Here is a 24,451-nt window from a genome sequence, read left to right as displayed (position 1 = left end):
CAAGTTCTCAAATTATCCCTCCCCTACATATATATATATATATATATATATATATATAATGGTTCAAATAAAAATAAGAAGTTTCCTATAGATGGTAAAAACCAATAAATTTTTGCCATGTGACAATACAAATTATGGTAAAAGAACAATTTTATGAAACTATGACGATTATAATGGTAAAAGAGTAATTCTAGGAAACTATGTCACTTCTTGCTAATTTTAAATCTCAACTTTTGATTAACATGATCCAATAACTATAATTTATTCCTAGCCTTCCTGGAAAACTACTTGTTTTTAAGATAACCCTTCTCATATATATATATATATATATATGGTAAAGTTAAAATATAAATGGAGACAAAAATGAGAAATGTGAGAAAGATTTGTGACCACACAAAAAACCCCCAAAAATAAATTCAAAAAAATAATAAAAAAAGCATAACTCAAAATCTAAATAAAAAACGAAAAAGTTTAAAAAACTAAAATGTTTCCCCCATAATTACTGTTTAAAAAAACCAAAAAAAAAACCGACGAAAAGATACGATGTCGAGATCAAAGACACAATGATGAAAATGAATAAAAGACACAATTATAACTTAAAAAAAGTCATAATAGATCGCAAAATATAACACAATGATGAACAAAATATCAAGAAAAAAAAGATACAATCAATAGCGAAAATAAACACAAAACATAATGATAAACAAAAAGACACAATGATATTTTTCACTCAATGATATTTTTCACTCAACGTTTTTTTTTTTTTTTTTTTTTTTTTGAAACGAGAAAGACGGTGGAAACATTTTTGTGTTTTTACTTTTTCCGTTTTTATTAAATTTTGAGTTATGGTTATTTTTATTATTTTTTTATTTTTAAGGGGTTTTATTTATGTGGCTACGTATTCTTCTCATCTTTCTCATTTTGGTCCCCTTTTGTAGAATAACTTGACCTATATATATATGGCAGATAATTTAAGAAACTTGTTGAGTTTTAAAAACTTAAGAACTTCATTTTTAACCATACATTTAATTAAATAGATTAGATTATGTGGTTGAGATTAAATTTGATTAAAAATTAATTATAAGAGAGTAAAAGATGTATAGTGATTTACACCTATGTAAAAAGTCGATTCGGTGCGTAAAAAATTCTGTAATTTTTTTACGTACATGTAACCTACATATATTACGTATAATTAAAAAATATTAAAAAAATTGTTACGTTGAGTTATTTCGAGTTCTTAAAACTTAAAGTGGTTCTTAAAATAAATCAATCTAGTATATATATAGTTTTAATGGCCAACGAATTATTCAAATGAGCTGTTGGCTAAATTAATCACATCGGGATACACTCGTCCTTCTATAAGTGAAAAACCTCACCTAAGGCGAACACCCGTAAACACTAGCCTGAAGGCATCATAGCGCGGTGATATAAAACTCGTTCATTTCAAGGATCAAACTAGTGAACACTACCTACTCGGCTAGTCTCCCATTATCACCCGGTGCCGTCGAAAAAAATGATGGGGGCAGAAATCGAACCTAGTTCACACGAATTATCAAGTCGCTTTTTGACCACTACACCACCAACTCATTGGCTTAAATGAATAAAATAGTTTTAACTAATGCTAGTTTGATATATATATATATATAGAGAGAGAGAGAGAGGGAGAGGAGGGATTTTTTGAGAACCATGTTGAGTTTTAAGAGCCTAAGAACTCCATTCTAGGCCATACATTTAATTAAATAGATTGGAATATGTGGTTGAGATTAAATCTGACAAAAAAGTCAAAGAGGAGAGAGAGTAATTATGTACAGTGATTACACAACTTTAAACGTCCATTACACATATGTAATGAGTCGACTCGGTGCGTAAAAAATTATGTATTTTTTTTACGTGTATGTAACCAACATATATTATGTATGTGTAAAAAAAATTGTTACACTGAGTTCTTTCGAGTTCTTAAAACTTAAATGTGTTCTCATTTGAAATCTCTCTCTCTCTCTCTCTCCCTCTCTCTCTCTCTCACACACACACACACACATATATATAGGGAAAATTCTGAAATTGATCCAAAAGAAAAAAAGAGGTTCCACTAAAAGTCCTTAAAAATCTAACATTCCATAAATAGTCCACCCAAATCAATCGGAGGCGATACATTGGGAACAAATCCGATGGTTTTTGCCAGCCAATAATAAACTGCCAAGTGTCCCACTACTCACCTGTCCAATTGATTTTCCCCTCAAACTGATTGGTTCAGATGGTGTTCTGATGAAAACAATCTCCTCTTAAAACCATCTCCCCAGCTTCCTTTCCCCCCGCTTTCATCTCCAACGTTGGTTTTCCAAAGAAATCGATTTTCGTGTTTATTTGAAATACATCCGAGGAGATGCATTTCAAGCGAGATTCGTCCCCGCATATGAGTTTCATAAGAATATCCCACTATGTCTGATTATTTATGGTGTTTATCTTTTATTTCACTTCATCTTTGGTTAGGTCAAGGTTTGATAATCACTTTCTGGTTGTTTTGACTTCAAGTACAAGCATGAAGTTTAACAGAGGTGATTCGATTGAATTCGTTGATATGTGTCGTGGGTTTTTGGGTTCATTTTACGACGGAACCATAATCTCCCATATTGGGAAGGAGTACATCGTTGTTTTTCGTACCCTCGTTGAAGCCGATAATTCTGGGATCTTAAGGGAGTTTGTGAAGGCTAATAAAATTAGTTCATTTTGACAGCACCAATCAAGACATCATTTACCCGTTTGCTAAGATTCGCCTTCATCAGGACTGGGATGCTGCCAATGAGGTTTGGTTGTATACCCGTAGTTGAACAATGTTGGAAGTAGTTAAAGTTTGTTCAAAGTTTGGGTAGTTTTTGTTGTAATGAAGTATGTGTTGTTGTGGTCTCTATGGTTGAAGTACCAGTTTGTGGTTGTAATCAAGATTTTACACTAAGTTTTTAACTTAGTGTTTCTGTAAATCTAGGATTATGTTTATGTTTTATAATGTAGTTAGTGTTTGTGTTATTAGTGCTAACAAGATTATCCAAATAGAACATAAAATCACTGCATTAAACTAAATATTTACATGAAACCAAATGAAAAGTACAATGTTAATGTTTTCCATTAGTTGAGTTCCATGTAATCGGCACCCTTCTAGTCTTCTTCCATAGCCTGTTTGGAATCACTTCTATTTTCTTTCGAACCTAATTTTCATTAATCTTCAAGCCTCTAAATGCTTACTCCCAAGCTACATAGATGTCAAAATCGTCACCATCCCATATGGCAAAGGGATCATCTGTCATCCCTGTGTCTTTTACTGGGGGCAAATCATTCCTTTCATCGACGTGTATTTCATCGAAAATGTGTATGAAGGTTTCAATGTCATCAAACTTATGAAGATCAGGGAGGCGTGTTTTCCAGATCATTGAAGTTCGGTTTTGCCATATCTTAGTAGTTTAGTGGGTTAATGGCAAAAGGATGTGTATTTATTTATAACATGTTGGAGTGTTGGACAATTTAGCTTCTGTTTAGGCCGGCCCGATAATTTTAGTGCCAAATTGGTATACCCCGTTAAAATTATGGCCCAATAATCTCTAGTTCGTGTTAAAGTGGCCCAATAAAATGTTTCCGAGAATTTTAATTCCAAAATTATCGATGCCGAAAGATTATTGGAAAACACCATCGATATTGAATCGCGCCCTTTTAACACCTCGGGACCACCCCCACGGTTCCCTTCTTCCCAACCACTACCTATCTTCTTCACTAAATCTGCCATTCCATCTTAATAATCCGTAATCCATTCGTTTTCCATTTTGGGACCACAAGGTCGTTTTCACATCTTATAGCCGACAACAAGACAAAGCATATCCACAATGAATCTTGAGCTGGTGGCTTCCAAGGTTGATGATGTTGGTAAAGACATTCAACTGTTCCATCAAGGCGAAAACAATGAGGACAAAGCCGTCGACTAGCAGCATAAGGAGGTAATGTGAACCCTAATTTTGGGTTGAAATTCTAAAACCCTAATATGTTTTTAAATAAAATTTCTTATCAAACCCTAATAACCAACTATGGTAATGTAGATGAAGGCCCCTCAGACAAGAGAGTTTGGAGTGATATAAAGTTGATTGAGAGTGTTCTTGAGCGTTCTACCACCCATTCGGATCTTTGGAAGGCACAATGTTTTAGTCGTTGGACTAATGTTAAGGCCAATAAGGCTGATGGCCCTCTAATGCATGCAATTTTATAACAGGAATCGCCTATCACATATGACCCTGAGTACGATGGTATTTATTATGATATGGTTGGTTTAAATCAAGTTCGGTTTGGTCCAAAAGAGTTTGCATGCATCACCGGTTTTACATTTGGTGAAAATGCTACACGTTGGTGTAATGGTCCTGAACATTTTTTTAAAAGAATTGGTTTTGAAGGAAAGAAAATACAGGTTGGCATCTTGAGGAGCATATTTACTAGTAAAATAGAGATGGAACCAATTGATGTTGTTCGCTGTTGTTTGCTTTTAATGTTGTATTCCATATTTTTTGGCGTAGAAAGGGACAAGTATATTGACGATGAGCATGTAGACCTGGTTGAGAGGTTGGAAGATTGGAATTCATATCATTGGGGTGTTCCAATTTGGGGCATTACATAAAAGTTTACACAACTGTTTGGCCAAAAGAAATACTTCTAAAACGGCCGGAGTAGCATCGTACTCCGCTGTCGGTTTTCTTTGGGCATTTAAGGTTAGTCTATTTTTACTACATTCTGTTATAGTCAAAGTTACTAATTTTAAGTTGTTTTGATGTCCTTTGATTTGTAGATGTGGATCTTTGAAGTTTGCCATACATCTTAGTTTTTGATTGTGAGTACACACTAACAATTCCCAGATGCTCTGGGTGGACCCCAAGAGCATGGATTTCAGTGTGGCACCGTTTCAAAAATTCTTACCAATTCAAAAAAGGTTCGAATATTTGACGCAAAGCATTTTTTTTATAAATAACAAGGTGCAAAACACTTGCTTAAATTTAAATCATGATTTTAATGCGAAGCATTTTTTTATAAATTATAAGGGTCCATTTATGCCAAAGTAGATGACGTTCACTGAAGCCGAGATAAATCATTTCAAAGGGTCGTTTGAGTATATTGATAACAAGGTGCAAAACAAAACTGTTATTCCTCGGCTTAAGCAAGTGATCAATGAAAGTGAACATGATGATCATAACATAGTTGGGTTCCAAAACAAGCGATGCAACAAGTCATCCCACAACTCATCAGACCACCATTCCAACAACCCATCAGACAACCAATCCCACCACCGATTTTGTAATAAATGCTATTATTTTACACTGTGTTACTTTCTATGAATGCGATAAACGAAACATAGAGACACAAATTTAATCAACTGAAACACTAAAACAAAGAAATACATAAAAAAAGATAACGTTAAACATGGTCTAGTTTATTGAACTCAACATTATAACAGAGGCACATTCAAAGAAATACATAACACAACATAACACAAATCAAGTACACTCCCAATTTCCAGTGACAATCATCATTTGACCATTCTGAGTCCGAATCATGCACGCCTTCATATGGATCATGGTAATAATCAACATCCGGCTCCATTGTATAATCCCAAGCATTTTTCAATACCTCAGGTTCATAATTACACTCCGGCTCCAACTCATATTCTTCGTTAGGTTTGAATACTTTGTCATCTTGCACTACATAGGCCACTAGTTCATGTTCTTGCAATTGATAAACTTTACTTCCGACCTCACCCACATGACCTGCTTCCTTGTTAACCTTACCCACATGACCCTCTTCTTGGTCAACCTTACCCACATGACCCGCTTCCTGGTCAACCTTACCCACAAGTTCTTGTAATTGGCCCACTTCTGTATGACCTTTAATAACTTCTTGATGGTTGTAACAATGCTGCATAACATAAAATTAAATAGAACATGTAAATAGATTGAACATAAACAAATACCATTAGAAAATCAATACAACCATTACATGTTTACAAAGTACAACTAAAAACAACACAACAACTCAAAACGTACAAACGTAGACAAGGAAAACCATCCAACTAATTCCTAAAGCAATCTTCAAATTGGTGACTTCCTTCGCTTTTTTTCTTGCATACTCATCTTTCTTGTTCATACTCCTCACCAAAGCAGGAATCCTTTCAAAGCCGGGACAAGTAGGAGTATCCGCCCACCTTAACCATCCACAAGAACCCTTCTGTAGCGAACAACAATAATCAGCCAAACTAACCTTAATAAACTAGTTTCTTTCACAATTAACTTCATACCAACTGATATCATTCAAAAGTAAGCTAAAAAATCAACCGATTTTATTCACAATTAAGGTCGATAACAACTTTTTTCATTCAAAATTAAACTAAAAGCAAACTGATTTAAATGTTTTTCCTTACTTAACAACAACTATTTTAAACAACCTGACTCAAAATTAAAAACAAACTGGGCATTTGAAATACTTACACGGCACAAGAATGTGTTAGCATCTATCTGGGATGTACAATAGCACGTACCTGAACCACATGAGAAAAACAAATTTGATGCACCAACTTTAACATTTCGGATTTTCCAAACCTGTATTCGTTTACGTTTAACCCGACCGGAAATATTTTAGATTTTTATAGTTAATCAAATATCAAATATTTATAATTATTAAAATTCTATTGTTCACTTTTAACCCCTCAAAGTTTATATCAAGTTCATTTCTTATTTATTTCATAAATAAAGTTCAATAATTAACCAATATACAAACTTGAAGGACCAATTATGTCAAAAACTGAAACTTGCCCTCCATGGACCCGAGGCGCCGCGCGTTGGGCCACACTTCCACGACCGTGCAGCGCGGTGGCCTAGCTGGTCAGATCGTTTAACTTTGGTTCGTTTCCTAGGTCGTTTAAAGTATAAAATTGTTTATTTTAAGCATAATCGAGAGAATTAAGGACCAAGTAATCATAATATAATGAAAATAAAATTCCTAAGTCGTTTATTACAGCACAAGATCAGATCTTTATGAATCTTTCGATGATTCTTTCTTTAAATACATATTTACTTGCTTAAACGGGCCAAAAAGCCATAAATAGTTCCATTTAGCTTTTCTTATATATACAAACCTTAAACCTCTGCCATAAAACATTACACAAACCCAAAAGAACATACTCCAGCCATCCTACCTTATGCCCAGCTCGAATCCTGTAGGTTTTTGGTGTTTTATTGAAGAACCGTTCATAAAACAGTTGACTTTGCAAGTCTAAGGACCGTTGACTCGATATATCTCTATGTTCGTTCACTTTCTGGGTAAGTTGTAAACTGTAAAATCGTTCATAGGTTGAAGGGTATCAATTGGTCAATTTCCTTAAAACCCGATAAAGGGTAAAACAGTCAACAAGTTTGACTTTGCGTTTTCTCATGCTTCTGGTCGGATTCAACGTTCGGTACAGAAAAATTTTATTCTCATAACGAAATTTTAAGGCTACTGCCCAAAACCCGAATTCCGACTCGCTGTTCGGATTCTGGTCAGTACCAGCTCGCTTAAACGTTTAATTCAGCATAACTAGAGTTCTACTCATCCGTTTGGATTGATTCCAGCGGCATTAAGTTCGTTTTTATTTATAGTTTCATATCACGAAGTTTCAGGTTCTGATTAGTTATCTCATTTGACGCGTATTGGACGACTCGCTTATCCGTTGATTCGTTTATTCTTAATTATACTCACTTGCCTTTAATCTAAGGTGAGTTTGATCATTTCTCTTTTTATATACTGTTTTCAAACGTTTTAGAGACATATGCGTATTTATTTATATTTTCTATCATATATATATATATATATATATATATATATATATATATCTCAAACAATCGCAAACATGATCATTGTGTGTTGTATCCTTGGTTTAAAAAAGCGCGCTTAAGGCGAGGTGAGGCAAGAAGCGACCCAAGGCGAACACCTCAATGCTTTTGCCTACCCAAGGCGAAGCCTGTTAAAAAAGCGAACACTTTTTGCGCTTTTTTGCAAGACGAAAAAGCGAGGAGGCGAAGGCTTTATGCACAAAAAGCGACCAGTTAACCCATTTTTAACTTAACCTTTATAATTAGTCATTTCTAGACTTTTCACATCTGACAATAAACTTTTGAAAGTTGAAACACTTTTGAGTAGTGTTCTTTTGGAAACACTTATGAGTAATTTGGTACTCAATAACTTGTTTTTATGTTACTTTGATATTTTGGGCGAGTAATGTAGTACTCGAAAAATTGTACCACACCACGCTTGGAATTTTGGATATATATATATATATATATATATATATATATGTTGATGTTTCTGACGTTTAATATATATTATAATGTGGTTTATCTATAATATATGGCTTATAAATAATTACATATTTTTTAAAATACAGTTGCCTCGTGTTTAAAAAGCGTTCGCTTTTTCGCTTTCGCCTCGGCTGAGGACCTCTTCGCTTTTGTTCGCCTCACGCTTTTTTAATCCAAGGTTGTATCAATAAAATGCTATTTGCTAATTGCTATTTGTTTAAGTGTGTTTGTATTCTATCAAGTCTTGGATTCTCATTAGTATAATCATACGACCGTCTTATTAACCGGATCCCGATTCGCTTGGCGAAGGTAAACCGACAATCTCAGTCATTGTAATCAATGCCCGATTCGCTTGGCAACGATTCATTGGCACATTATCAAGTTTTTGGTTTTGATTTGGTTATATACATGTTTTGTTATGATTTGATTGATTACTATCACATGGTTGGTTTGCGCATTTATCACTTATCATTGATCAATTATCTATCATATGTATATATATTATTTGTTGTGTCAAAATTGGTGATCATGTCACTCAACATGTGTTGTTGACAAACTCTATTTTCTACGCATATGCAAGTTATTTGTATTAAAGATTGAAGATGGACACTTAGAAAGACCTTAGGGTTATATTGAAGACAAACTTGAATTTAAATGATTGTATTTATTTATTTGAATTGTTTTGTTGTATTTGATTATTGTGTGTATTATTTGAACAAAATAATTAATTAGATATTGTCATTTATATTATGATAGTATCTTCGAGCTGTGAGCAATCGGATCACGCCTCGGCATTTCCGCCTTAGGTTGGGGTGTTACACCAACAGCCTGTGACGTTGATCTCGCCGAATAAGAGGATGATAATTGAGACATTTTGGCTCCAATAAAAGATGATAGTTACCTAGGTCTCCAATCTAATCGAAGAGGAAGAAGAGGACTCGGTCAATTTGTGCCGGGAAAATAATATTATCAACAAAAACTTCATCCCTCCCCTATATATATATATTATATCTCCCGTATTACGGGGTTGTTTTACATTATTCATTTTTAATATTTATATATATATATTTGGATTTTAATTTTATTTATTGTAAGAAAGTTAATAATTAATATACTTGAGATTTGATGATAAAATGGTTTCACAAATAAATGATATGTTATAATCCGGTTTAAAGCTATCTAGGTTTGGTGATACTCATTACCTGTTTATTTTTTTTATTTTAAAATTGTTTCTTAATTATAAATAATATCTTTTTTTATATAAAATAAGATATTAATTTTGGTATATCCTTATTTTATAGCATTTTCATATCAAATATTTGATGAGATTAATTTTTAATATAATGAGATGTTATAACCCGTTTAAAAGCTATCTGAGTTTGATGAGACCTTTACCTGTGAATTCGGGTCAAACGCGTGAAAAGCCTTCATTTCAAATAAAGCAATCCGATGGCTTGAGAGAATGGTTGTTTTACATTTTTCGTTTTTTAATATTTATTTTTTGGATTTTAATTTTCTTTATTGTAAGAAAGTTAATAATATACTTAGGGTTTGATGATGAAAGGGTTTCATAAATAAATGATATGTTATAACCCGTTTAAAAGCTATCTGGATTTGGTGAACCATGACCCGCTTATGTTTTTACTATAAAATTGTTTAATAATTATAAATAATATCTTTTTCCTTTTAAATTGGATATTAAATTTTAGTATATCCCTATTTTATAAGATTTTCATATCAAATAATTGGTAAGATTAATTTTTAATTTAATGAGATGTTATAACTCGTTTAAGAGCTATTTGGTTTTGGTAAGACCCATACCCATGAATTTGGGTTAAATCAATGAGAGACCTCCATTTAAAAATCAAGCAATCTGGTGACTTTCATAAAAGAGGGGAACGACAACATCGCGACACGTAGAATTTTAGGGGTTTCATCTATAATATATATAAACCAAAACCCTAAAATCCTATGTGTTGCAATGTGGTCGCTCCCCCCTTTTATAGAAGCCACCAGATTACTTGATTTTTAAATGGAGGCCTCTCAATGCTTTAACCCAAATTCATGGGTATGGGTCTTACCAAAACCAGATAGCTCTTAAACGGGTTATAACATCTCATTAAATTAAAAATCGATCTTACCAATTATTTGAATTAAAAATCCTATAAAATAGGGATATACTAAAAATTAATATCCTATTTTATTTTAAAAAAAGATATTATTTATAATTAAGAAATAATTTTATAATAAAGAAAATAAACAGGTAATGAGTATCACCAAACCCAGATAGCTTTTAAACCGGATTATAACATATCATCTATTTGTGAAACCATTTTATCATCAAACCTCAAGTATATTAATTATTAACTTTCTTACAATAAATAAAATTAAAATCCAAATAGACGTATATAAATATTGAAAACGAAAATGTAAAACAACCCCCGTAATACAGAGGATAAAATCTAGTTTATATATATTATAGATTATAGATAAAAGAAAGAAATACCAAACGATATATAGCGAACGTCAGAACGGTGTTTCTGAATTTGGATGCAATAAAAAATAATTGTTTACGTTATAGTGCATTAAAAATTATATTGCATAACCAACATTAACAATATAGCATGCATAAGCAAGTTCAATATATTACCAAAACACCGTACAAAACCAAAAACATATATTAACCTGGCGTAACAACTTCTTGATTAGGCTTAGTGGATTCACTTGGTCCACATCTTTGATTAGGCTTACTGTGTTAAGTTGTCTCAAAAAAGAAAGTTGGTATGTTGCACTATATAAAAAATCAAATTTTATCAAAATATTTTATTTTATGAATATAAAATAAGATGACAAATAACATGAGTTGATACATTTGTCTTTTTATGGGTATATTTTTTTTCCCTATTTAATAATATATTTTATCTCTCTAATTTTTTATTGTATCTTAATACAGTAATTAATCTATTAGACACTTAATTACATGTGTGACTAATATCGGTTCTTAAAATTCCAAGAACTCACTTGATTCTCACACACACAGTAGGTTTTATCCCCCGTATTAGTGTTTTTATTTTTCGTTTCTAATGTTTATATATTTTTTGAATTTTAATTTTATTTATTGTAAGGAAGTTAATAATATTAGGGTTTGATGATGAAAATGTTTTATAAATAAATAAGATGTTATAACCCATTTAAAATATATCTAGGTTTGGTAAGACCCATGACCCGCTTATTTTTTTTCCCTATAAAATTGTTTCTTAATATAAATAATATCATTTTTTTAAGTTGAATATTAATTTTTACTATATCTCTATTTTATAGGATTTTTATATCAAATATTTGATGAACTTAATTTTTAATATATAAGATGCTATAACCCGTTTAAGGGTTATCTGTGTTTGGTGAGACCCAAACGGCCAAACCCATGAATTTGAGTACATTTTGGACCATTAAAAAAAACCTCTAAAAATATTTAAAAAATTATAAAACCAAAAAAAACAAAAATTTTAAAAAAGTAAATAAACCAAAATTCTTATGTTTCATTCCGGTTTCATAAATAAATAAATAAATACGTGTTACACCTATACACATGTGCATAGTTTCATTTAATATCAAGTTACGTAATGTGCACATATGTACATGATCATTTACCTTAAATTATATACATATGTGTATAAAAAAACACGTATGTACATATATGTACATATTATACATATATGTATAATTTAGCTAGACCGAGATTTTTTTTACTTTTTTAAGAAACTAGAATGATAAATAAGAATTTGTGTTTTTTTTATGATTTTTTTTTATTTTTTGGTATTTTGTGGTCCAAAATGGTTATCATGATTCTCAACTTTTTAAATAGTTCTTACATGATCCTGATCTCTCTCTCTCTCTCTCTCTCTCTCTCTCTCTCTCACGCACACACACAACACACACACACACACACATATATATACACACACACATTAGCTTTTATGCCTCGTATTATGGGGTTGTTTTACATTATTTGTTTATAATATTTACAAATTTTTTTGAATTTTAATTTTATTTATTGTTAGGAAATTAATAATATACTTAACATTTGATGATGAATGAGTTTCACAAATATATGAGATTTTATAACTCAGTTTAAAAGTTATCTAAGTTTGATAAGACCCATGACTCGCTTATTATTTTTTTTACTTATAAATCAAACTAATATATGATTTATTTTTTTAAAGATATTTAAAAAAATCATATATTAGTATTAGTATGTCCCTATTTTATAAGATTTTCATATCAAATATTCGGTGAGATTAATTTTTAATTTAATGATATGCTATAACCCGTTTAAAGGTTATCTGGGTTTGATGAGACCCATACCTATAAATTCGGGCCAAATACATGAGAAACCTTCATATTTACAAATAAAGCAATTTAGTGGTTTGAGAGAATTTAGGGAACAACCAAAGAGCTTTAAAGGTTTCATTTATATATATTTAAAATAATAAGGCTACAAAGCACAGTGGTACGCTATGGAGAGAGACCTCGAAGCTTCGTTTCCTACGTGGCAGTGATGTGACATTGTGTAGGGGCAACGTCACCCCCCCCCCTAATTGAGCACATCCTGTATCCAGGTATACTAGGTACTAGGTTATTGACCCGTGTGTGACACGGCTGGAAATATAGAAATCGTTTAACAAACACATATAATTTTAAATGACAAAATAATTTGTAGTATATATTTTTTGGGATGACAACATGATATTTATCACGTACGTAACTTAAATATATAAATAAATGTAACGTAAAATCATATAAACATGAAAAAAAACCCTTTAAAAACATATATATTTCACAAATAAATGTTGTAATAAATTCTACAAACAGATAATATAGAACTTAAGGACTTAATATAAGAAATTATATTGTTAAAAATATAACTGAAACTTATCACATTGGTCGTCTTTACGAAGCATCATGCCGAAGAATACGTACACATTATAGGGCATTTACATATTTCCCCTTCCTAAACTTTGAAATATATTTCCCCAAACAATGCTTAAAGAGCATTGTACATTTTGCATTAAAAACTTGTATTTTGAGGAAATATGTAATTTCAAAGTTTAGGAAGGGGAAATATGTAAAAATCCCTTATATAAAAATTACAATGTAATTGGATTTAGGCGAATTGGCTAAGTATTTATAATGAACCAAAAAAATGTTGTCAATTATACTGAGGAAAGGAAACTAATGCGGTGTTAGTATCTGTAGAAATTAATATATTTTAAAAAATTCATAACTTCAGTAGGACTATCTAAACAATATACTTTAAAATTTTAATAGTTAGTATTCATCACATTCACTTACAATAAACATAATAATTTAATTGGATTTAGGTTGGGGATGCTACACTGTTATTTATTTGGGGGGGGGGGGGGGGGGGGCAATTTCATAGAATTATAACCAAGTTTCAAAAATACTCCAATTAGGTCACTCAATTTTATAAAGTGTTTCAATTAAGTCACTCAATTTTCATATTTTTATTAAATTAAATGTTTTAACATGTTTTTTAGCCATTTTCTTTGTTGTTTCACACAGAAAACCTTTTTATATTTTCTTTGATTTTAACGTAGAGTGGTGACGTGGATTTTATTTTTAAATTTTTATATAATTAACTTTTTTGTTAATTTTTTAAATTTAAATACATATATTGCAAATTTCGACTCCCACATCTTATCCTCCATTTGTTTCTTGACGCACAAAAAAATCGGTAAGACTCGATTTGAAGATTTAGTGACCCAATTTGAGGAGAAATTAGATGAGTGATCTAATTGGAACACTTTTGAAACTTGGTTACCATTGTATGAGATATTATTTATTACAAGCTAACAAAAACAACCAAAGTTGAATTTCAGCATTAAGTGTTAAAATGCATTTAATATATATTGTCATGGTTACAACATATCTCATTATGTTAGTTTACTTATTTTTGACAAATTATGTATGTTACATTTTGTATAATTGATAGTACATAAAAAATCAATTGTTATTTGACTATATATATATATATATAGGGGATGGTTCAAATAAAAATAAATAATTTTCTAGGAATGGTAAGAAGAGCATAAAATTTGAAGTTAAGAAACTATTTGAGCCTATCTAGGACACTATGTAGACTAAATCCTAGATCCTAGAAAACTATTTATTATTTTGAAAACTACCAATCTCAACCACTAGATCCTAGATCCAAAGGTCTAGATCTATTCTTACTCTTCCTAGAAAACTATCTCTTTTTATTTTAACCCACATATATATTAAAAACTATTATTTTCTACACTCGCACGTTTACTATTTATCAATTTTCAAATCTTCCTACATAATGTGAACTAACTATTGCACAAGTATTATATATGCATTTAAAAGGTAAACACTAAAGTTTTTTTTCTTATAATTTTATCACAATAGTTTAAATAAGTACCTTTTTAGCCTCTCAACTTTTATTACAAACTTTTGTTTATTAAACTTTTAGCATAAATGTGTTTACACTTACATTTTTTTACCCTAAGTTGAAACTTTTGCCACAAAACTTTTACCATGACAATCAAACCAATATCAACTGACTTCTCGTCACGTGCCCGTCGCAAAGCGTGATAGCCTTCGAACATGTAATGCATTAAACCCGCTCCATCGCAACGCGCGGGGCAGAAACTATAACAACTCGGTTTCCCATGTACTAATTCATACCCGTTACTCGACCCGTTTTATGATCGTGGAATTTTTACACTAAAAAGGTATCACGTTTATCGAGGAATTTCTATACAAATTATATTTATTTATTATATTTATTTAAAATATATTTAACTTTCAAACAATGCAAGTTTTTAACCAGAAACTAAACTTTAACCCTCTAATGTTTCCACCTTCAATCAATAGGGACTAAAATGCAATTTTTAACATTCTCTTTATGACCCATTTACCCAAACCCGTCACCCATGACCCGTATACCCAATCCGCGACCCGTTTAAATTACTTAAGCCACAATTATCGTTCTAAATTAAGAATTGGATTGCGTTTGTGATATTCCGTATCATTATCGGCCTAAACCAATCCTATAATTAAGAAACAAGATCCAAATTAATACGTATTGATTCGTTTGTTAAACGTCCTAACTTAGGATTTGAGTATATAACTTAGGCTTAACCATAACACCATTCCTCGTGTCTGCACGTCCCTAATATAAGCGCCAACTGAAGCCCCATATTTAATTTGATTATCGAGGTCTCGTTATACCCTGTTCGTCATCATCCTTTGGTCGGCCCTGTTAATTCGCAATTAACCCGTGATTACTCAACGATTCAGGTAATACTTTATATGTGTAAGTTCGTTTTGATGCTTTTAACATTAACCCTAACATTAATTAAACGAATATTGAACGAATTGATCGATTGCAGAATTAGGGTTCAAAATCAAGTTTGGGCTTAAGTAATTACTATATATATATGTTCGTTTACAAGTCCTAACCAACTTAAACCCTATCTCAGTTGGCTAGGGTGTGTGTGTGTTCAAGTTTCAAGCCGGCTAGACACGCGGGTTCGAGTCCCAGCAGCACATTTTTGGGTGTTGTTATTTTTTTTAGTTGTTTTAAATTGTTTTAATGATATATAATATATTATAATTAATATTAAAATTTAATTAAACAATATTTTCTTTAAACCAACATCATAAAGCTAAAAGTTTCGTGTCAATCAAGTCTTGTTACAAGTTTCGTGTGTATATATATATATATATGTATATGTAGTTTGTTAATAATAAACCATCCTTATTTTATTAAAACCCGACACTAATATTAAGGCTTCTCGTTGTTAAAATATCTTTATGAAATTTACTTATATTTATTAGACATATATATATATATATAATATTGTTTAAAAAAAACAAAAACTATAATAAATGTATTTAACGCATTAAAAGTGTTAAATATACTTTTACCATCGAATTTCGTTAAAATTCCAAAATATAAATTTTGTGATAATTATATAATTAAGCGTTTATTATTATAAAAAGATCTCAATTCATATTTATTTAAACTAATTATTCGTAAACCGATTTTATGACAAACAATGATTCTTATAATTGAATAATAATAAAAATCATTAGAGAGCAATCGTTCAATCCATAACATACCAATCATAATTGTAAGTCAATCCACATCGAAATCCCAAGTCCATTATACGTATTATATCATTTATAATTCACTTATAATATTATTCAATTAGGATTCTTGTCGGTATTTCTCGAGGAGTATGATTATCGTTTTCTTGACATATTCATTCCCGTTTGGCTTAATCGATCAGGTGAGTTTTATTATTCCCCTATTTTTAAACAGTTTTCTAAAACGTTTTGGGGACATATGCGTATACCATACTATATATATATATATATCAAAAATAGCAAACGTATAATTGTGTGTGATTAATCAAATATACATCCTATGTGTTTACTTGTCTTTGTATGCAATCGCTTGACATATCTCCTTGGATAGGGTTCTCATACTATTGACCACCACCCGATTCGCTTGGCAATGGTGTTATTCTCATTATTTGCTCATAGTTGATTTACCGGCGCCCGATTCGCTTGGCAATGGTTTAATCGACAACTTATTTGCTCATGGCTTGATTTAATTACCGCATTATTATGTTTTGCTTATTTATCATAATATATCATATTTATTATATTATCCTTATTTTATTTCAAAATTGGTGGTAAACTCACTCAACATGTTTGTTGACAATACTCTATTTCCTACGCATATGCAGGTTGCCTAAGTTGAAGGATGGACACTTAGAAAGACCTTAGGGTTATATTGAAGATAAACTTGAATTTAAATGATTGTAATTATTTATTTGAATTGTTTTGTTGTATTCGATTATCGTGTGTATTATTTGAACAAAATAATTAATTAGATATTGTCATTTATATTTATGATAGTATCTTCGAGCTGTGAGCAATTGGATCCCGCCCCGGCATTTCTGCCTTAGGTTGGGGTGTGACAGATTGGTATCAGAGCCGAAGGTTATAAGATAGGTCGTTAGAAATGGTCCTAGACACATGATTAGGAACCCTATACGTGCTTATCTGAACTGCCTTATGTGCTATTTAAATTGTTTGCAGCCTGCTTAAATTAATTATTTAATCGTATTTATCTTATTTGTTTAAATGCACACACACACACACACAAACTCCGAGGCTATGCCTCACATTCAAAATATTTTTCGAAATCTTCTATTTTAGTAGATTGTCTTTTATTGTGGGAAATTCCTTAAGAATTCCCGTGTTTTGTTTTATTCCTTCACCTTGAATCGTGGGGGCATGACAAATTTCGTGCAACCATAACTTCAAGTGGTACCCGTAATCGGCTAAACGGTTGCGTGGTAAGCATAACCGGCTAAACAGTTATACTTCTAAAATTGTGTTTTTAGTTATTCAAGTTTATTTAATTCATTGATTCGATATTTAGTTGAGTTGGTTAAATGCCATGTAACGCTCATGGTCCGAACAACTCCATTGATTCGATAATTTGTTAATTAGTTGGGCCAATTAAATGCCATGTACACGCTCATGGGCTGGACATCTCAATTGTTTATTACTCGATATTTGAATTAGGCTAACAAATTGCCATGGGAGGTCATTTCACAAACTTTATGTTGCTTTATTAAGTTGGACCATTCAAATTGCCATGGAAAGCTCATGGGAGGTCAACTCATTTAATGTGTTTGGTTATCTTATTCTTGGAAAATTTTATAAATATTGTTCAATTACTTACATGCTTCCAACACATACATATTATTTTCAATCCCAACTCGTCCTCGAGTCTTCACAAGCACTAATTCATATACATACATACACATATACATACGCATCCCTGTTATTTCATATTAACTCATTCCTACAACTCACCTGTCATCTTACACATTTTCATTGTTGATCCTCGTAGAATGTCTTCTTGCGCTCATCGTCATAACCACCGTTGTTCGTCGACCCCTCATGATCGTCGTCTGGCTGCTAGAATCACTAAGGAGTTCACTACTGCCCTACCCAAGATCGTGGCTCAACTGCAAAATATCAACTCAAGTGGATCCGCTACTTCGGCTACACTAAAAAACTATCACTACAAAAACTTCACAAGTGCTAAACCCCCTTCTTATCTTGGCGAGGAGAATGCTACTAAGCTCCTTCGTTGGTTTGAACAAATGGAGAACAAGTTTATCCACTACGAATGTCCAGAAGATAAGCGTACTAGGTTTGCATCGAGTGTCTTTGAAGAACGAGCTCTCACATGGTGGAACTCTTATAAGGACCTCCACAGTGTTGAAGAAGTTTTGGCTATGACTTGGGAGGAACTCAAAGATGCAATGAAGAGAGAGTTTTGTCCCGAGCATGAACTACAAAAGCTCGAGACTGAGTTTTGGGAGCTTAAACAAATTGGTGGTGACAACTCAACCTACTCGAACCGTTTTAAGGAACTTAGCCTGCTAGTACCTCACCTTGTAACCCCTTTGGCTCGTGGTATTCGCAAATACATTCGTGGATTGCCGACGATCTTCCGTGATGTTGTGGTTAGTCGAGACCTGTAACGATTCCGACGAAACCAAGTATACCCTAACCGGTAGACAATAGTTACGACATATTTAATGTCGGGTACATGAATTACCATAGTAATTATACGAGAATACATGGTTCACTGTATTGATTGTACGTGAATATATAATTCATCGTATTGAATATGCGATTATTCGATCGATAGTTATTGAAACCCGAACGAATCGAGGGTTCAATTATAGACGATATCTATAATATTTAGTGATTATACGAAGTATTAATGCTTCGGGATAAGTAAAGTTCGGCACAGAAAAAGAATTTCGATTTAATGGTACGACGGTACGTTAAACGAAACCTTTAATACCAAACCGAGCAAGAGACGACCGATCAAGCCGAAAAAGATGCACAATTATTAATAACATGGTATTTTAAGTTAATGGAAGTCATGGTTTAAGTTTTTTAAAGTGGTTTTATATAAATTTCATTTTTAGCCGAAAAACGACCGTTTTAGCCTCGTTTTAAGCCGAATTAGACATTTAACCGAAAAACGAACTGAACCAGATTATCCAAAACATTATCCGGATTACGAGAATCCAAACATGTGGCCTAGAATGAAAAGGTGGGTCCCACCCCACCATCTCAAAATCCCGATCGGACCAAGGGTGTGCCCTTGGCCCTTCATTTTCTTTTTTCATCAAAACATTTCAACAATCCATTCATTCTCTCAATAATTTCATCCAAAAACCGAGAGTTCTATCAAGAAAAACAAGGTAATGATCGAGTTATTCACGTGTTCATCTTCGTTTCTTGAGTTTGTTTGCAAGAAAATGAGGTTTCAAAGATGAAAACCGATTCTTGCATGATCAAGTGATGTATACGGGTTATACAAGGGATCTTGGTCCAAGAAAGGAGTTAAACGAATCAAAAACGAATTTTTACGGTTAAATCTTTGTTTTTGGAATCATAACCGAAACCATGAAAGAAATGGCTTGATCGTGAGTGTAACTTGCTTGGTATTGTGGTATGTTGTTTGTAGGCTCTGTGTTTAGTGGTAGATAAGGCGGAAAGACGAGTTTGTAGCTTGTAGTGGCGGAAAACGAAAGGTATATTCGGTTTATGTTCGGTGTATGTGTTTTGGGACAGATTGTTGATGGTTTAGAGTTAGGTCATGAAATTTTACAGGGATGTTCTACACATGAAAATAAGAGTTCTGTGAATTTTTGGTAATTTTTGGATAAAGGATGAATATTTGGTGAATTTAATGGAATGGTGAAAAATAGTTAAATATCATGAAAAATTCTGGAAAATTTCAGATAAGCTTTTTATATCATGTATAAGTCACACACAAAATTTGAGGTCCGTTGGAAAAGTCTAAGTAGACTTTTCGGTTAAACGGTTAAACGAGTTCTAACTTTTCGGTTAAACGAGTTCTAACTCTACAAAATTTGAGGTCCGTTGGAAAAGTCTAAGTGAAAATGGCATGTAATGGAAGATTTTGGTTCTGGAAAAATTACAGGGGACTATGTGGATGGCAGGGGACATCCAGGAAAAATTTGGGATTTTTCTAAGATCGTTTGGTATTTACGACATATTTAGTGTTTAAATGGTGTTTAAAAATAGATAAACAAATTTTAAATATAGAAATTAATTCTGGAAATATTTTTATAAAATTCCCCACTGTCAAAAAGTGATTTGTGCTAAATTTCAAGATCCGAGAGTAAATGGATAATTATTTGTGCTAAAAAGGAAATAAAAACAAACTTTTAAAGCTTAAAACGCGTAAACCAGTAAGTTCGCCTAAGCGAGCTGACTGTTGTATAAAAACCCTAAAAATGAACTATTTTTCATATAATTGAGTTAAACAAGTAAAAATAAATCATCCGAAAATAATTCGGATGATTTGAGTAATTTTTGTCCGATTTAACAGTTTCCGGTACGCTAAAGACGGAAACGGGTCCCGCGGCCAATCGGGGCGTCTAAACCGAGCTTTAATTTCACAACTTTAATTAAATTATCAGTCAACCACCACTTTCGGGTCGTGTGTGACCGAACTCATTTTTGAAACGTAAAAACGGATAACCGTGCTAGGCACGCAAAACGAGAAAAACGACTAATAGTAATTGTGACCCTGGAACTCTAAACGACATCACAATCTGAGTCCGGAGAAGTGTTTCTGGGTTAACCTTGCCCCCAGAACGGGTACAGTGCTGGGTTAACAGTGTCCCCAGATGTACCGGTTAACTTGGTTTAAGTTATATTAATAATGAGTGTATAGTAACGATCGTAGGGATCATATTACAGATTGGACGTGTTAACTGATAATGATTGTTGTTACCTGCTTGCATGTGCTAAGGTGAGTTTCACGAGCCCCTTTTTCTGAACTGTTTTTAAATATTTTCCCGGGGCGGAAGCATGTTACTATTGAAATGTTTAAGTACATACTGAACGCATGGATTTGCGTGTAATTATAAATGTTTTATTGTACGGGAATCGTATGGAATGGGTACAGTACTGGGTTAACAGTGTCCCCAGATGTCCTTAGAAGTGTTTCTGGGTTAACATTGTCCCCGGAATGAGTACTGTACTGGGTTAACAGTGTCCCCAGACAGAGGTTTCGCTTGTGGGCTCAGCATAATTACATCGTGTTTCTGGGTTAACATTGCCCCCGGAATGAGTACAGTACTGGGTTAACAGTGTCCCCAGATAATATTATATTTTGATATGGATTTATCATGGTTTACTCAAATTGTGAAACTCACCAACTATTCGTAGTTGACCCGTTTTCTCACATGCTTTTCAGGTACAACTAAGATGAAGTGATTGCTTACGTGCTAAGTGCTTGATGTGTGTAAGATTTGCGTGCGGAATGTTAGGATACATTATAATAAATAGAATTATGTATCGTATTGTATGATGTGTGTATCACCTAGACGGTAATGGAATACAAGATAATGTAATTTGAAGTATATTAATGCATTCAGTTTTCTTTATAAACAATGTGGTTGATATCAGAGGTGTCTGTTGCATCCCGTTTACGTTTCCGCTGCGGTTACGGGGTGTTACAAGACCCTCTCTCCATCGAGGAAGCTATTACTCTTGCTGCTTCACTGTCTGATGACCATGTTAGAGATGGAACTTTGCCTAGTAAGGTGCTAAACCTACCCTTGACAACTCTAAAACTGATTCCTCCACCGATGCTAAGGCCGAACCCAAATCCACTAGTCATCCTTCTCACCACAAACGTAAAGCCAACCTCCGCAAGTATGCTGTTAACAAAACCAACCCACAACCTTCCAACCAAGATGCTCCTAACAAGAAGAACTATACTGGAACTTTTCCGTTATGCTCCGTTTGCAACTACCATCACCCGCCTCAATCTCCATGTCGCTTGTGCACTACTTGCAACCGTTATGGTCACCTTGCTAACGTTTATCGTGCACTCTCCGATACTCAAACTACCACACCTGCTCAACCCAGTGTTCCTAAAACCCATGCTTGCTATAATTGCGGAGATCCTAGTCATCTTCGCAATGCATGCCCTCGACTTATCCATGCACATCAAGCCCAAGCTATGCCTGCCTCCTGCTACATCCCTACTGCTTTTCAAGTCCCGACCCATCAACCATATCCACTGTAAGCTCCTATCACCAATATGACTCACCCTTATCCCACTCTATACCCGCAAGCTCAAGTTTACCCAACTCACTTCAACCCAACCCCACTTATGCAAGTTGTTCAAGTCCAACCTATCCAAGCTATCCCAAATTCATCTACTGCTGCTGCTCAGGTCATCATGGATCCAAGTACCTCAAGTGCTCTAAGTCAAGGGAATCAAGTCAATCGTAACTAAAGATCTTTGAAGATTTTATTGCTTTCTTTATTTCTATTTTAAGACTATCTTATCTTTCCGTTTATGCATCGTATTGATTTTTTGGTTATTTGTGACGTTTGGTGATTTTCTAGTTGAACTATGTTGCACGTTTCATCTTATGAATGACGTGTCTTTTTATAATTCGTTAAGCTTTTGTAATTTTACCTTATCATCTTATTCATATCCATCACAATTCATTAGAGCGTTTGTTTCAAGAAACCCATTTTCTTTCGATTTCCAAATCTTACTCTTAATAATCAAAAGATATAACAAGAATTACATGGTTTTATTAATCAAACTCGAACCTTTATCACCTTTTGAATTTTAAATTTATCAAAAATGTTTGTTTCTTTCAAAATGAGGATTTTAAATTTTTATAACTCACATGATGAAACGAGTTATGCGGACCATCCGACGATAAGAGTAATTATGGTCCGGAACATAATTATTCAAGTCCTCGCATGGAAATCATAATACGTATATTGTGTGTCATGATTTAGAATCAAAGGTAGCTAGGGTAACGGTACTAATGATGAGATGATAAGGACATGGTGGATACGCCGCTGGTACATCCTATATATAAGTGCCCTTATCGGATTGTCATTTGAAGCGTTGCTTCGGTTATTATAAGTTCTATGTTATGATATTTTCGTTAAAAGTATAATTGTTTTCAAAACGATGATGTTGTGGTTTTCCTTAATTTAGGGAATTTCCCGAAATTCCCTAAAGTAGGGGAGACTGTAACAACTCGGTTTCCCACGTACTAATTCATACCCGTTACTCGAACCGTTTTATGATCGGGGAATTTTTACACTAAAAAGGTATCACGTTTATCGAGGAATTTCTATACAAATTATATTTATTTATTATATTTATTTAAAATATATTTAACTTTCAAACAATGTAAGTTTTTAACCAGAAACTAAACTTTAACCCTCTAATGTTTCCACCTTCAATCAATAGGGACTAAAATGCAATTTTTAACATTCTCTTTATGACCCATTTACCCAAACCCGTCACCCATGACCCGTATACCCAATCCGCGACCCGGTTAAATTACTTAAGCCACAATTATCGTTCTAAATTAAGAATTGGATTGCGTTTGTGATCTTCCGTATCATTATCGGCCTAAACCAATCCTATAATTAAGAAACAAGATCCAAATTAATACGTATTGATTCGTTTGTTAAACGTCCTAACTTAGGATTTGAGTATATAACTTAGGCTTAACCATAACACCATTCCTCGTGTCTGCACGTCCCTAATATAAGCGCCAACTGAAGCCCCATATTTAATTTGATTATCAAGGTCTCGTTATACCCTGTTCGTCATCATCCTTTGGCCGGCCCTGTTAATTCGCAATTAACCCGTGATTACTCAACGATTCAGGTAATACTTTATATGTGTAAGTTCGTTTTGATGCTTTTAACATTAACCCTAACATTAATTAAACGAATATTGAACGAATTGATCGATTGCAGAATTAGGGTTCATAATCAAGTTTGGGCTTAAGTAATTACTGTATATATATGTTCGCTTACAAGTCCTAACCAACTGAAACCATAGCTCAGTTGGCTAGGTTGTGTGTGTGTTCAAGTTTCAAGCCGGCTAGACACGCGGGTTCGAGTCCCAGCAGCAC

General features: G+C 33.0%; 1 protein-coding gene across 1 annotated transcript; it reads left to right on the top strand.

Moving 5' to 3' along the window:
• The first annotated feature begins 18,337 nt into the window (after positions 1 to 18,337).
• Positions 18,338 to 18,976, top strand: LOC143636667 (uncharacterized). The gene has a single exon (XM_077104201.1). It carries the CDS (start codon positions 18,338 to 18,340, stop codon positions 18,974 to 18,976), a length of 639 nt encoding a protein of 212 aa, XP_076960316.1.
• The last annotated feature ends 5,475 nt before the right edge of the window (positions 18,977 to 24,451 follow it).

This window comes from Bidens hawaiensis, unplaced genomic scaffold (genome assembly GCF_021521415.1).
Source record: "Bidens hawaiensis isolate Kalapana, Puna unplaced genomic scaffold, B.hawaiensis_p1.1 tig00008037_1, whole genome shotgun sequence".
Lineage (NCBI taxonomy): Eukaryota > Viridiplantae > Streptophyta > Magnoliopsida > Asterales > Asteraceae > Bidens > Bidens hawaiensis.
Note: the sequence above shows the minus strand (reverse complement) of the source record. Positions and strands in the feature narration are given on the sequence as shown.

Coding starts and splice junctions, on each gene's coding strand:
- LOC143636667 (XM_077104201.1), top strand. CDS start 18,338: ATGTCTTCTTGCGCTCATCGTCATAACCACCGTTGTTCGTCGACCCCT.